This window comes from Typopeltis vanoorti, chromosome 12, assembly GCF_054136105.1.
Source record: "Typopeltis vanoorti isolate ZY-2024b chromosome 12, IOZ_Tvanoo_1.0, whole genome shotgun sequence".
Taxonomy (NCBI): Eukaryota; Metazoa; Arthropoda; class Arachnida; order Uropygi; family Thelyphonidae; genus Typopeltis; species Typopeltis vanoorti.
The window spans coordinates 98,282,424-98,298,824 of NC_143560.1; the positions used below are offsets into that span (position 1 = coordinate 98,282,424).

At 36.0% G+C, this 16,401-nt stretch overlaps 2 protein-coding genes across 2 annotated transcripts in view; one reads left to right on the forward strand and one right to left on the reverse strand.

Moving 5' to 3' along the window:
- The window catches only part of Elp3 (elongator complex protein 3), a 292,722-nt gene that overhangs the window by 227,347 nt on the left and 48,974 nt on the right, over positions 1-16,401 (forward strand). The gene's annotated exons all lie outside the window — the stretch shown is intronic.
- Positions 1-16,401, reverse strand: part of Erk7 (Extracellularly regulated kinase 7) — a 193,545-nt gene that overhangs the window by 30,576 nt on the left and 146,568 nt on the right. Inside the window, exon 8 of the mRNA XM_090401876.1 lies at positions 7,658-7,792. Coding sequence (XP_090258002.1) covers positions 7,658-7,792 — 135 coding nt within the window. The remainder of the gene's footprint in view (positions 1-7,657; positions 7,793-16,401) is intronic.

A 16,401-nucleotide genomic window follows, 5' to 3' on the forward strand; every position in this document is an offset into this window, starting at 1 on the left:
TATTTGTGCCTATGGTCCCAAGGAAGGCTCTAGTAAGAAAGAAATTGCCTAAATCATTAGAGAAGATAGAAAAGCTGGTTGTTGGAGAACTGTAATAGATATATGAAACCTGACACAAAACCTAGAGAAAGAGTAAAGCTGCAAAGTTAATAATAATGGTAAGTACCTCACTGGATTTCTATTCATTACTAATACCATGTTCCAACATAAAGATGTACACAAATCCATAAAAGTCATTGACTTCATTAATAAGACATAGTTTGGCCTTGTTTGCCTAGCCCATTAGCTGAATGGTTAGCATATTCACTCTCCAACCAACAGGCTGCAAGTTCAATTCTTTCCACGAGCTTGGATATTTGTAAATGTTTTGAGGTTATACATGAACTTCATCACCTGGTGTAAGACCACTATCTCAATTACAGCACAGCTTAAGTGGCTTAAAAAAGTTCCATGTTTGATCTCTAGAGCAGAATTTTCATATTATGTAAAGAAAATAAATTAAAAATATTCAAACAAAATGATTTAAAAATCCTTGGCTCATCCATGATACAAATATTTCAATGGTGGAAGTCAAAAAATTTTAATATTGACAGTGATATCGTCATACTGGAAAATCAACTTACATCAAATCAACTGGAAAAGCAGGTGCTTTTCCAGTTGATTTGGTGTAAGGTCAAATCAACTGGAAAAGCACCTGCTCCTTACACCGCACAAAAACCTGGTATGAAAGAAAATTTAAAGAATCCTGCGAAATCCTGATAAACCACCCAAATATCAACAATAAAGATGGTATGAAAATTCCAAGGATCTGGATGGCACACATTCAGCCAACCTAATTTGAAAGATTCAACATAAGTCAGGACTCTAGCCAATCTGCTATTATTAGAAACCATTCCACTCCAATTGGCTAGAATGATGTTAATATATGTATATAGTAGACAACACAAATAATAGGACTCGAGCGTTGATGTATAATTTTTTTTTTTTCACCAGAGGTCAGGCCAACAATTGTGATAGCGGTTAGTCAGTGTCTTTAACGAACCAGTATGATTGTAGTATAGCTTGTTTCTTGTGTATATTTGTACGCTCCAGAAGATGACCTTGACATAAAGGTCGAAACGTCGAATTGTAAAATTTTAGTAATAGTAAACTAAAGTTTTTATTCAAACACAGTAGTTGTCACCATAATTTCCAAAAATGCAATGATAAGTGCACACCGGCAAAAATGAGGCTGAAGAAAGGCAACATGAAACTGCCCCAAATTTAGAATACTAAATGGTGCACTCCATTGGATTAAATTGGATGGTTGTCACCATTGGGCTGAAGATCTGAGGATGAGTGCTTCCCAAATTTGGGGCAGTTTCATGTTGGCTACTTGTGCTGTTACATTTTTCTTCTGTATTCTTTCAGTGTACCATCTGACATATTTGCTAGGAAATTTTTTTTTTTTTTTTTTTTTTCTCCAATAATATTTGAGAACAGGTGTAATCTGAAAGTGCTCAACTTTGATTCTTTTTAAAGCATCAAATATTATTTTCAATATGATACTCATTTTTGTCTTGGTAGAAACATGCGTCAACTATTCATAGCTATTATTTTTCAGGAAATTATAACATATACTGAATATTAATTATCATAACTATAAATAATACTTTCTATATTTCAGCAGTGTTACATTACCATCATCAGAGATCATTACAGGCACTAACATTGGATAAATGAGGCTGAAGAAAGGTGACTAAATTGGATGGTCTTAGCCATTGGGCTGAAGATCTGAGGATGAGTGCTTGCTAAATTTGGTGGTTTCATGTGCCCACATTTTTTGAAGTTTGGAAAGTTTCTCAGGGCTGGAACAGATTCCAAGAATAGCCTCCCATATTTGTCTTTGTTGCAATGCAAAAGAGTGGTCTTCTTTCAGCATATCCTGTGATGGGTGTCCAAAGCATGGTCAGTAAGTACAATGTACTTATACCCAATATCAGAAATTCTGATATTGGCTGTCTTGCCTATTTGGCCATACTAGGACAGTTTACAATTGCAAAAGACCTGGTAGATCTGAGAAATGTGGCTGGTCTTTGGTGGAGTAGATAAGGGATGCCAGTTTTATATGTGGTCTGTAAGTAGTTATAAAGTTGTATTTCTTTAGGATTTTATTAATTTTTTTGGATGTGCCCTGGAAACATGGGATAGTGATGGATTTTGTATAATCTCTGTTCTGAAGGGGGGGACGCTTCCAGGGTTTTAATATATATTTGGATTTTGTGAGGGTTGTAACCATTGGCTAATAAAGTGTTGGGATTGTGGTCTAGTTCAATAGTTAAGGCGCTACTATCAGAACTGATTAATTTTTACCTGTTATATAAGGTTTTTATACATTTTGTTGAGGGGGGATGAATGCTGGTGAATGTATCCATCAGGCAGGAGTGTAATCAGAGTGTCTAGAAAGGTCACCTCTTGGCCTGCGTAAGTCACCAGTAAACTAATAGCATATAACTAACCCCTTCCCCTACCAAAAAATCCACGAACAAAACGTGCCATTACGTCCAGTTGTAGATGGCACTGATTCTCATATAGAAATTAGTCAAACATTTTAGACACCTTAGACCTTATCTAAGCTTCATTTACTCCTGATATCTCAAGGTCTGGCTCCCTGATATCTCGGTCCTGTTTCAGTTCTTCGTGAACTCTGGCTATTTTGTTTGGCAATAAATTAAAGAATGCCAAGAAATTATATTATTAATGATAATAGTATATGAATATAATAATCATACATTTATTCCAAGTGTAAGCAAACAAAGTTTGCATGTGAAGTCACTTCACGACTGGGCTGCTTGTATGTAGAGGCTAATGACTTTGCATCAATTACCTTAGTAGGACTTTGCATCCCATAATGCAATGCACATATTCTTATAGACATGTATATATGGACATGCAATGCACATATCCTTATAGACATGTATAATGCTTGGGAAGGGTCACTGGGTAGTGACCCTTCCCAAGCATTATGGGAAGGGTCACTACCCAGACCGGTTTCAACCTTTATTGAGGTCTCATCAGTGGGAACCAGACCCAGAAATGATACATCGTATGTCACACCTTATTGCTAAAATACTCTGGATTAGAGATATATGTAGAAAGTTTTTCACTTGGTTATACTATAAATTAAAGATGCCACCACTTGTATATGGAAATATGACTTCTGCATTACTTCAACCTTGGTATCACTCTGGGGTCTGGCTCCCACTGACAAGACCTCAATAAAGGTCGAAACCGGTCTGGGTAGTGGCCTTTCCCATAATGTTTTGCATTATGGGATACTAAGGCAATTAATGTGAAGTCATTAGCCTCTATAAACAAGTAGCCCAGTCATGAAGCGAATTCACGTGCAAACTTGCTTACATTTGGATGAAACCAAGAAATTATATTCTTGGCATCTTTAATTTATAATATAAACCAAATGAAAAAATTGTTTGGAAAGGAATAGTCTACAAACAGATAGAGCGTGTAAAATTCGATGCAATAGAAGTTCTTAATTTTTAGTACTTTCAGAGGATGCCTGTACTCAAATATTATTGGAGGAAAAAAAAAAATGACTTCTTAGCAAATAGATCAAAAGGTGCACTGAAATAATGTGAGGAAATAGGATGATAACAGGGATATAAAAACTAAAGATAAAAATATCCTGGCTGTCTGGATTAATTACTTTGAAAGATTATTAACACCCCAATCGGCCAGGACGTGTGTGTATATATATATATATATATATATATATGTGTGTGTGTGTGTGTGTGTGTGTGTGTGTGTGTGTGTGTGTGTGTGTGTGTCCAGATAAATCTAGATACAATTCTGTGACACCTATTGAATATCATGGTAAGAAGTGCAAGTTGGTCTCACTATTTCATCCGCCTTGACCAGTAGAGAGGTTAAATGAACAGTGAATGAAAATTAATTCAAGAGGAATGAATGGCAATCTGGATTTTTTTTTTTATTATGTGGCTCCCATTCATGAATGGTTTTGTAAACCTATAGTATTGTGGGCAGCCTAAGGATTTATTATTATTATTAATTTTATGTTTTTGTACTTTTATTTATTTTTTTACATAATCAAGAAACCCTGTTCTAAAGAGACCAAACATGGAACTTTTTTCGAACCACTTCAGGTCTCAAATGAAATTCACTTCCCACCTAAAGACAAACATCCGTGCCTATGGTGGGATTCAAACCCCACAACCTGTTGTTGGAGAGCAGATATGTTAACCAATAAGCCAACCAGGCTGGCAGTAGATATAATGAAGACGGGAGATGAATTTCATCATACAGTGTGAAACAACCACCAGCAATGCTTATTGGAAGCCTGAAGTGTCTTGAAAAGTTTCATATTCAGTCTCAAGAGCTGGGTTTCTGGACTAGGTTAAAAGTATAAAATTAATAAAAATTCTTAGACTACCCCATGGTATTGATATGCTAAAAACAGTCATCAGAAACTTAAAAAGGAAGCAGGTTTTACATACTCCAGCTGTAAAAATGAAAAAAAAATTGAATGCGAGTATTATAAAAGAATTTCCATACTAAGTATTCCAGCATCCTTAAGAAGAGGTTGAGAAAAATTATGAAGAGAAACAAAACATGTTCAGGCTAAACAGAATTTGTTAGAACCAGATTTTTTACTTTAGCATGAACAGTCAAGATAACATTAGAATATAACAAAGATCTGTATTTAAGTTTTGCAAATCTGGAAAAGCACATGACTAAGTGTTAAGAGGAAAGAGCTGTTCAAAATGTTATAGCTATATTTTTGTTAAGTCAGTAGTTAGATATGGAAGAGATACAGGAAGATGGTTTGTAAAACCAGATATGAGGGTGGTGTCTGAAAAGTTCTCAGCCTAACAATGAAAAAACAAATTTATAATTTAAAAATTATTTTTATTTTTCAACATAATCTCCTTAAGACTAATACATTCATTCCAGCGATGCTCCAGCACCATTATCCCATCCATATAATGGTTCTCAGTACGATCTGCAAAATACCCCTTTACAGCTGCAATCACTTCTTGATTCGAAGAAAAACTGACCAGTAAGGAAGAGTTAGAAGTCAGAGAGAGAGCCAAATCTGAAGAATAGGGTGGATGTTCCAACAATTCATAGTGCAGATCCCTTAATTTTCCCATTGCCAAAACACCTTTGTAGGCAGGGGCATTGTCATGATGAAAGATAATTTTTTTTCTTCTGCGAACCAGGTCTTTTCTCATAATTTTTTTCATCTAGTCTGGTTAAGAGATCGAAATAATATTCCCCAGTTATTGTTTTACCATTTTCAAGATAATTAATAAACAAAATGCCTTTAGAATCCCAAAACACCAATGCCATGACCTTTCCTGCTGATGGAACAGACTTTGTCTTCTTTGGCACTGAACAACCAGATTCTGTCCACTGTTCTGACTGCTGTTTGGATCCTGGTGTGCAATGGTGAATCCAAGTCTCATCCATAGTAATAAATCTATGCACAAAATCAGTTTTATTCTTGTTAAAACACTCCAAGCACTGTTCAGAGATTTTCATGCAAGTGCATTTTTGATCTGCTGTGAGCAAGTGCGGCACCCATCTTGCGTAAAGCTTTTTTATTTGCAATTCGTCATGCAAAATATATCCTACACGTTTTTTTGAAATGCCTGTAGTCTCAGCAATTTCACGCACTTTAACTTGCCGGTCATCCAATAGAATATCATGCACTTGATCAATGATTTCTGGTGTTGTTACACTTTTTGGACGTCCTTCACGTGATCATCTTCGAGGCTGGTACGGCCACATTTTAACTCGGCAGCCAATTTCTTAATTGTCGAAAATGAAGGAGAAGAGTGCCCATAAACTTTTATGAACTTCGAATGAATTTCTTTTGCCGTTAAACCTCCTTTTACAAAGAATTTTATAACCGCACGATACTCAATTTTATCCATTTCACGGGATTACAGACAAGCTTCAGACAGCTGTATAAAACAAACTACTTGATAGAATGACTTGCAATTTCACACAGATGCTTATGACAGATGTACCAACTTCTAAAAAAAAAAAAAAAAAAAAAAAATCAGCTAACGCCTTTTTTTTTATATTCCCGTATACGGGGAGTAGGCGAGGCCATTTAGCCCTATCTAACTTTTGGAGACTGAGTGGGCAGTTCAATCTCCACTGGTACCAATCAGAGATAGATGGCCCAAGGCTATCACTAATTAAGCGGTACACAGTGAAGAGAGACGGCTCAAATGTGCCGCCATCTCGTGGTCCCTAACACAATATATTTAATGTCTGAAATAATATGGGTTCTACGGTCGATTTTCTTGAGTTTACGGGACGAAAAACCCGAGTTTCTGGGAGGAAAAACCTGCTTGCCCGTGCCAGAGATCGACTAACTCGGGAACTGGTCGAAAAAAGGCTTAGAAAAATTTCCTCTAGTCGCCGACTAGACTCGAAACCAAGTCTTCCTTCGTGCAGCCAAGCACCGTGGTGTGCAAACGCCACATCCACCAACTTAGAAAAAAAAAATCTTGCTGATGGTGTTGCCATCTATGGTTGAGGCCAAGAACTTTCCAGACCATCCTTATAAATCAAAGATGTGCTATTTCCGCTTCTATTTATTTATGTGGATCATAATGTGAAGGAAAGTGGCTTTGAGCCCAATTCAAAATTGGAGATATTCAATGATTATGCATATGTTATACTTCTAAATAAACCAACACAAAATCATGAAAAATGAAGATATTAAGAAGGAACTTAACATTGTTAGTATTCAAGAATGTGCAAACAGAATTAATCTACCAGTTAATGATTAAATACAATGGGTTAAAGGTTAGGGAAATAGATGTTTCCTGCTAGGATGGAAGGGGAAAAGACCTAGAGGAAGGCCAAGATTTAGGTGGAGTGATCTAACAATATTGAGGTCCTGATAAATAACAAAAAGTTATTTTATATCAGGAATGTACAAACTATGATATTTTGAAGATGTTCTGTATAACTTTTCAAAAGAGTCAGTAGAAGTCCATTGAACTTTCCCAATCTAATTAAATAATAGCATGCAAAAGGACATACAGGATAGAGTGCAAGGGCACCAACATTTCACTTTCTCTCTCCCCATCAGTACATGCTGAAATAACTTCTCACCATCATTTTGGCAAATTTCATTGTCATACTCAATTTTGGGACTAGCTGATAGCATGTAGATAGTAGTAATAATATGTTCATTTAAAGTTCAGATTCCCATGGATTTTCAATATTAGTAAAATCATACTTATTGCCATTACTGAATACTTAGTCTAAAATTTTAGGACAGCTTTCCCTGTAACTGCATATGGTATGGAGTGTTCTAGACCTATATTTCTATCCTTCTCATGCAATTTTTTCATGTATGTACCATCAAACATCTTCAAAGTTAGAATTATACTGTCATGATCTGTTTGCCAGATTACTCTATTTTCTCTTAAAATATGAACCTTAATGATATGTATAACTAAGTTACTGAATGTGTAATTAAGCTTATTTAATTACATGTGTTGCCACTTCAGTGATCAAATTTAATTAATATAATTAAATAAAAAGTTCAAAACATATTTAGATATAAAAGTTTCTAATTATTTAATAAGAAATACATAAAATTTCAAATGCTTACCGATTCACATAAGAGTGACTGAGACCTTCAGTTGCACTAATACGCCGGTTAGGATTAAGGGCTAGTAACTTAGATAAAAGATCTAATGCTTCTTCAGTTGTGTCTGGTAGGATATCAGGAAGCAGACATTTTGGTCTGGTGATCAGAACAGAAATATTAGCGATACTTAAAAAAAATATATATATCATTTAAAAATATATTAACTTAAAGAAACTCTTGAGAATAAACTTACTGTTTATTCATGCACACTACTCTGACAATCCATTCTACTCATTCACCACTGTTCCAGTAAAAAACCTAGTCTGCAACCCTTACTAACCACACTCTTAGACAATTTCCAAGTGTGACCCCTTGTTTTCTCTCTACTTCCCATGTATTGAAAAATTTCTTTTGTGTGAATCTTATAGAATCTCTTTAATGACTTATAAATTTCTATCATATCCTCCTCTCCTCTGCCTTTCAGCTCAACTCTGCAACCCACACACACACACACACCTCCATTTATGTATCCTCATAGGGACACATTCCACTGACCTGTCACAAGCTTGATCATTCATCTCTGAATTCTCCACCACCTCCTGGTCCCCTAGAAATGCAAGGTGACCAAATATGTGCACAATAGTCAATATGTAGCCAAATCATAGCTTTATAAAGAGGGATAATAACCCTCCTATCTTTATTTGTCAATGTGTTCTTCGACATCCAAGTAATCCTCTGCTATTTTGCCAACTCTTAAAATATGTACTCTGAATTTCAAATCGCTATCCACATTCATCCTCATCAATTTCCTGTCATCTAGTACCATCAATATGATACAAAGTATTATTATATTATACAGGTATCTCCATGGAGTCAGAACACTTATTGTGGGAGAGAGTCAGAACACTTATTGTGGGAGATCCATTTATTCACACACACTAGCCATCGTTCATAAAATATCTATCGTACTTCTCCTTAAACTCATTCACTGATGAAGTACCCACAACCATCTCTGGCAACCTATTCACTACACTCCAAGCAAAAAACCTAGTCCAAGCACCCTTGCTAACTTCCACTGGTGACCCCTTGTTCTCTCCCTTCTTATCATGTACTAAACAAAGTCTTCTTTATTATAAAACTCCTTTAATAACTTAAATGCTTGTATCTATCAGTTAATTTTTGAAGCCTATAGACCATTAATGTATTCTCATAGGAGCATCCCTTAGACCTGCCACAATCTTTTTCACTCACCTCTGGATCCTCTCCCCAACTTGATGGAATCCAAGAGGACAGATCAGTGTGCAGTAGTCCAGATGCAGCTTTATTAAAACCCTATATAGGGGAACAATAACCTCTCTATCCCTGCTTGTTAGTCTCATTGATATACAAATGAAACAAACAGAGGGCCAAGTACTGAGCCCTGCAGTACATTATTGGTCACTTGCCTTCTCCTGGACTCAATTCCTTCATGAACCACTCTGGTATCTGTCCATCAGCCATTGCAAGATAGTGCAAGTGGTGAATATTGGTGCTGAAAGATAAGTTCTTTTTGGAAACTTTTAGCAACAATTAAGTCATTAATCACAATTAATTATAATTACAAAAACAGAGATTTTTGTAATTTGCATCATTGTTTTTGTGATTAAATGTAAGGTAGTGTGCTTAATTTGTTTATTTGTAAAGGTTTAATATTTGTTCTATTGTACACCGTATTGTGCATCATGGTACCGATGCACAAAACAGTGGTGGGCGATTTTAATGTGCATGATTATATTCACTGTAGCATGAGTAAAACGTATGGCCTTTGCAGAAAAGATTTTTGGAGGGAGAATGTACTGGGGAATGAGTTTGCTGAAAAGTGTTTCATGAGCAAAAGTCATAGGTGTGAAGAGAGTGAGAAGAGCAATGACAGAGAGTTGAAAGATGAAATGCACGATAATGTGATTAGCGTAGTTAGTGTTGCAAGTGGTATGAATGGCTGTATAAATAATGCATTGGAAAATGAAGAGAATGACTAGATAGTAATGAAAAGATGGCGCACTTACATGGAGTTCTTCCCAGAGATTGACTGGTTGGAAAAACGTCTGGCAGATATTATGACACAGCAAGTGAAAGAAAGTGGAGTGAAAATAAGGATTGGATTTTTTATGGTGATTCACTATTTGTTATATGGTTAGACAAAGCTTTTAATTTTTCTGGAAATGACAATGTATACTATAATATCAATTATAAAAACTTTAATTAATACCTTCCAATATTTCGGCAATGCTATATTGTCATCATCAAAAAATTGATGTGTGCATGCAGGCACTAACACTGAGCAAATGAGGCTGAATAAAGGCAACAGATGTTGGGCCTAGTGTCCTAAACAGTGCCCCCTAGTGGGCTAATAATCTTAAAATGTATTATTCATGATACCTCCAAGGAGTTTTAGTAGCAAGGCTTATACATTGGTCATACATGACTGGTAATTAGTTTACGGAATTGACAATGCATATAAAGTACATTAATTAACGGTAACTTTAATAAATAACTTCTATATTTCGGCAACGTCATGTTGCCATCTTCAGGAACATAAAGATAAACCACAACCCCCCCCCCCTCCACAATAAAGATTACACCAAATCTATCACCATCCCCTACATCCAGGGCACCTCTGAGAAAATAACCAATATCCTCAGAAAATATGACCTTACTTCTTCTTACAGACCATGTAAAAAGTTGGCATCCCTTATCCACTCTACCAAAGACCAACCACTTCCCCTAGACCTACCTGGTGTATACCAGGTCCCTTGCAGCTGCAAAATGTCCTATTTTGGCCAAACAGGCAGAACAACAAATATCAGGATTTCAGAACACAAAGACTACATCCGCTTTCACCAGTACAGCCGCTCTGGGCTGGCAGACCATGCCTTAGATACCCACCATAGAATTCGTTGGAAGAAAACAAAAATAATACACCGCAGCAAGTTTAAATACGAAAGATTATTCAAGGAATCTTCAGCAGCTCTAAAAAACGTTCCTAACCTCAACAAATTTGGGTGCATGAAACTACCCCAAATTTGGGAGACTTACATTTTGAGAACTTCAGCCCAACTACCAAGTCAACCAAATTAGCCCACCAGAGGGCACCATTAGGACTTTAGGAACAATATTAGTTTCTTACTTTCTTCCTCATTTGCTTTTGTTAGTGCCTGCGTGCACGTACCATATCTTTATGTTCCTGAAGATGGCAATGTGACGTTGCCGAAATATAGAAGTTACTTATTAAAATTACCTTTAATTAATATACTTTATATGCGTTGTCAATTCCGTAAACTAATTATTACCACTCCAAGGAGTTTGTAGACTCATTGCGGGAGGACACCCACTTTAAAATTCTCCGTCTTCACTACTACACCGAACCTCTACTACTAATCATCTACATCAACCCCATCTACTGCCCGCCACCACCACAACTAGTATTTTTTGTCCGTATGCAGGATGAAAAACCTGAGTTTCTGGGAGAAAAAATCCTGCTACCTCTGTATGAGATCGGCTAACTCACCTTAGATTGAAAAAGTCCATATAAAGATTCCTCCCATCACAACGAGAATCAAATGGCACAATCCATCGTATACCGTTGTTTTTCCAATTGCACTACAGAGGCTCTTAAAAAGGAAAATCTGAGGCCTCGTTCGGGATGCTTCCTAAATCTGGGGCAGTCTCATGCACCCAACTTTGTTGAGGTTTGAAAAGTTTTTCAAAGCTGAGGCAGTCTCGAGGAATAGTCTTTCATAATCTGTATTTGCTACAGTGTAATAGGGTGGCCTTCTTCCAGCATATCCTGTGGTAGGTGTCCAAAGCATGGGCAGCAAGTCCTAAATGGCTGTAATAATGGAATTGGATGTAGTCCTTGTGTTTGGATATCCTGCTATTGACCTACTATGGCCAATCAGACAGGACAGCCAATAGTTCCAAGAGTTATAATTTCCCACAGTAATATTATCTTCAAACAGATTTTTGTAGAGTTTTTGAAAGGAGTCAAGAATGTCTTGAGTGGTGGACACGGCTTCACCATCAATGCAGATTTGAGTGATGGTCCTCTGCAGAATGCAGCTGAAGAGCTATCTGCTAAGTGCTGCTGTATTCTTATTTTAAAATTTTTATTCTACTTGTTTCAGCCTTTCCACTTCTATCTCTATGTCAGTGTTTCTAATGATGTTGCTACATTCTATACCATTGCATTGGTTTGCAGCAAACCAGCTTCTCTCTCTCTCTCTCTTTATACAGATCTTTAAACGTTTTTCTTTTGAGGAAAGCCTGTTCTTTTCCCCATTCACTCACATTCTGTTTCACTGTTTGTTTGAATTTTAACCACATATCCCAGTTCTAGGTAACATTATTCCAATCTGAACAGAGGATCTGGAATTTGGTTGAAAAGATCAACAAAAAAATTGGTGGAAATCTCCATGGTCCAGAAAAGATCTCTACTTGTTCCATGCAGTGCAATTTAAATAGAACTGGATTATGATCTGACATGTTGATGTCAAGATGTTTTATCTGAATTATCCTATTTGTAAGGGAAGAAGAGATATATATATAAATTTTTGATCAAGATGGCTACCAATACCTTGATATTCATGTACACGTAGCCTGGAGATTAGGATTGCGAATCATCCAATCATTCCTCAAACCATTCCGAGGAGACATTGCCGATTCCTGGTGTTTTATTAAACTTCATTTGGATGACTGATTGTTTCACTTCTATTCCAGAATATCTCTGGTGTTCCCTATCCTCTCTGAACACTTTCTAGAAATGTTATACCAGATATCTTCTGTTTCATGTTTCCATTGATATAGTTTTTTTTTTTTTTTAATAGTGACTGGTACAGGTTTATAGGACAAAATAGTACAAGATATAAAAAAAAGGATATTAGGTTTTATAATCATGCTTTGTATATGCTTCTTCAGTAGCTTGAATTGAAGGAAGTACAGGAAGATGGTTTGATGTCAAATCTGGTGTCAGACAAGGATGTACATTATCCCCTCTATTATTCATTATCTATATGGATCACATTATGAAAGAAAGTGGTATTAACCTGATATCAAAATTGGAGAAGTTGATGTCAGCTCTTTATGCAGATGATGTTATGCTTTTAAATAAATCCAGTAAGTTTGCAAGTTTCCCTAACTAAATTGAATAACTGTTGTAATAGAATTGGTATGAAGGTCAGCAATTATAAGACAAAGACAATGAAAATATGCAGAAGCACAGAAAATATCAACTCCATTGTGAATGGAGAACCTATAGAACAAGTAAAACATTTCAGCAATCTTGGCACAAATTTTAGTGAAGATGGTAAATTAAATATGGAAATAGACAGCAGAATCAGCTAAGCTGGTATGGTAGGAAGTCAACTGAATAAATTTATGTGGAATAAGAGATAAATTAGTCAAAACACTAAATTACCAGTATACAAGACAGTGTTCATACCAATTTTAATATATGGATCTGAGAGCTGGATTAGAAGTAAAACACTTGACCACAGATATGAGAGTACTTGGAAAGATTAGGGGCATGAACAGATGGTATCAGTGGCAATATCATATTAAAAACAAGGATATTAGGTAAGAACTTGACATTGTCAGCACCCAGGAATATATTAGCAGAGCTAATCTCAGGTGGTATGGTTACTTATTCAGAATGGGAGAGAAAAGATTAGCAAGACAAGTGTTGTCTGCCAAGTTGACAGGAAAAAGACTCAGAGAAAAACCAAGATATAGGTGGATTGATATAATAAAAACTGGCTTAGAAGACAGAAATATAAGATCTTAACAAGTAATAGATTGATTTGGAGGAAAGTTGTAGATAGGAAGTTAGTAATGATGCAAGTTTTTCATATAGTACTATCATATCCTGTACACCCCCTTGATGTACATGTCAATTTGATTAATTTAATGATATTCTTCACTGAAGTTCACATTTTCCTTATTAACACAATTAATATAGGCTTCAATATAGTGTAGGGAGGCGTATGGAAAAACATAGTATTTGCAACAACTAGCTTGTTGTCTGCAGAGATCAATTAAGTGTTCCCCTCTCTCATTTCTCTTATCAGTGCCAAATGACCTTACCATGACCTCACTTTGGAGTAATGTTCAACTTTAATGTTCATGTCTTCCATTATAATAAGCAGTTCTCCACTGGGTGCAGTATTCATTTCATCTTGTAATTTATATTAAAATTCAGTACGACTCTGGATGTGAGGAATTTGGTTCATACACTTAAATGAATTTTTTATGTATTTTTTTTTCTTTTCCTTTCAATTGTATAGCTATTATTGTTGATGAGACTTGTTTGACTTCTTAGATGTTCTGAGCTAATTTTTTCCAATTATTGCTACACTTGCTCTGTATGAGTTATCTTTCTGTATAACCTTGATCTCTTCAGACTGAATTAACAAGGTCTCCTGTCAAGTAGGTTTCTACAAAACCTACAGTGAACCATTCAAATTTATCCAGCTCATTTTCTACTAATGACAATTTTCTTAGTTTCAGCAAGATGCAGATGTTAGCTTACAAAATGGCTTTGCAGACCACAAAGCATACTTCACATTTGGCCCATGTGGGTTATTATGGAGAAGCTGGTGTAAAGAGATTTTTTTTTACACTCCCAGTGTTTATTATTATTATTTACACAAGGGTTCAATTCTGATTGGTGCAATGACTTTTAACTCTTTCTTTTAGAATCTGGAAAATCACTGACTCAAGACCAAATACAAAAAATATACACATTTAATAAAACAAACAATATCATCATCAAATTCCTGCCATGTACCCTCAAGGGGTGTACAGGATATGATAGTACTACATGAAAAATTTACATCATTACTAACTTTTTATCTACAATTTTCCTCCAAATCAGTCTGTCACTTGTCAAGACTCCAATATTATCATTATCAGATCTTATTTCTATCGTCTAAGGCACATTGTACCGTATCAATCCACCTATATCTTGGTCTTCCTCTGGATCATTTTCCTGCCAAATTGGCAGAGAACACTCGTTTTGCTAGTCTTTCCTCACCCATTCTGTTTAAGTGACCAAACACCTGAGATTAGCTCAGCTAATGCATTCCTGGATGCCGACAATGTCAAGTTCTTTCCTAATATCCTCATTTTTAATATGATATTGCCATTGATACCATCTGTTCATGCCTCTAATCTTTCTCAGGACTCTTATATCTGTGGTCTCTAGTCTTTGGTCAAGTGTTTTACTTCTGACCCAGCTCTCAGATCCATAAGTTAAAACTGGTTTGAACAATGTCTTGTATACAGCTAATTTAGTGTTCCGACTAATTTCTTTCTTATTCCATATGAATTTATTCAATTGACTTCCTACCATACCAGCTTTGTTGATTCTGTTGTATATTTCCATATTTCCATATTTAATTTGCCATCTTCACTAAAAATCGTGCCTAAGTAGCTGAAATGTTTTACTTGTTCCACAGGTTTCCCATTCAAAACACATAATAAATTTAGTTTAATCCTTTATCCAAGTGTGAGCAAACAAAGTTTGCACCTGAAAGTATCTTCAGGACTGGGGTAAGGTGGTACAACACCAGGGCACTCTTTGCAAAGGTGGAGCAAGCTACCAACAATCCTATTAGGAGTGTGGATTGTTGGTAGCTTGCTCCACCTTTGCAAGGAGTGCCCTGGTGTTGTACCACCTTACCCCAGTCCTGAAGATACTTTCAGGTGCAAACTTTGTTTGCTCACACTTGGATAAAGGATTAAACTAAATTTATTATACTCTAACCAAGTGAAAAATAAACTTTCAACATTCAAAACACAGTTGACATTTTCAACAATTCTACCTATTTTCATTGTCTTTGTCTTTTTAATGCTCACCTTCATACCATATCTATTACAACAGTTGTTCAATTTAGTCAGGGACTCTTGCAAACTTGTAGCGGATTTATTTTGTAGTATGACATCGTCTGCATAAAGCAAAGAGCTGACATTAACATCTCCAATTCTGATATCATGTTTAATACCACTTTCCTTAATAATGTGATCCATATAGATAATGAATAACAAAGGGGATAATGTACATCTTTGTCTCACACCAGATTTAACATTAAACCATCTTCCTGTACTTCCTTCAATTCTGTTGACTTACAACTCAAATACAGACTAAGTATTGCTTCATATAATGCCCCATTGACACTATATAACTGTAGTGTATTGAATAGCTTCTCTTTTGGCACCTTGTCATATGTCTTTTCCAGATCGACAAAACTTAAATACAGATCTTTGTTATATTCCCATGATTTCTCAACTATTTGTCGTAAAGTGAAGATCTGATCCTGACAGCCTCTATTTTGCCTGAATCCAGCTTATTCTTCACCAAGCTTCTCTTCCCCAATCCTTCTCAACCGTTTCTCAAGTATACTTACATATATCTTACCAGAAACACTCAGTAGGGAAATACCTCTGTAATTCTCACATTCCGTTTTATTGCCCTTTTTATATATGGGTACTATGAGAGCTCTACTCCAATCATCGGGAAGTTGTCCCTCTGTCCAGTCTTTCTGAACTATGCAGTGGAGTAGTCACTGTAAGACTTTTATACCACCATACTTCAGCATTTCTGGTCGAATATCATCTACTCCTGCTGCCTTTCCACATTTCGAGCCTTTGGTAGCTTTTTTTCCTACTTCAAGTATGGATATGTATTCCTGACTGTATGCCTGTTGTGTGTTTTTTTACCACTGTGCTATCAC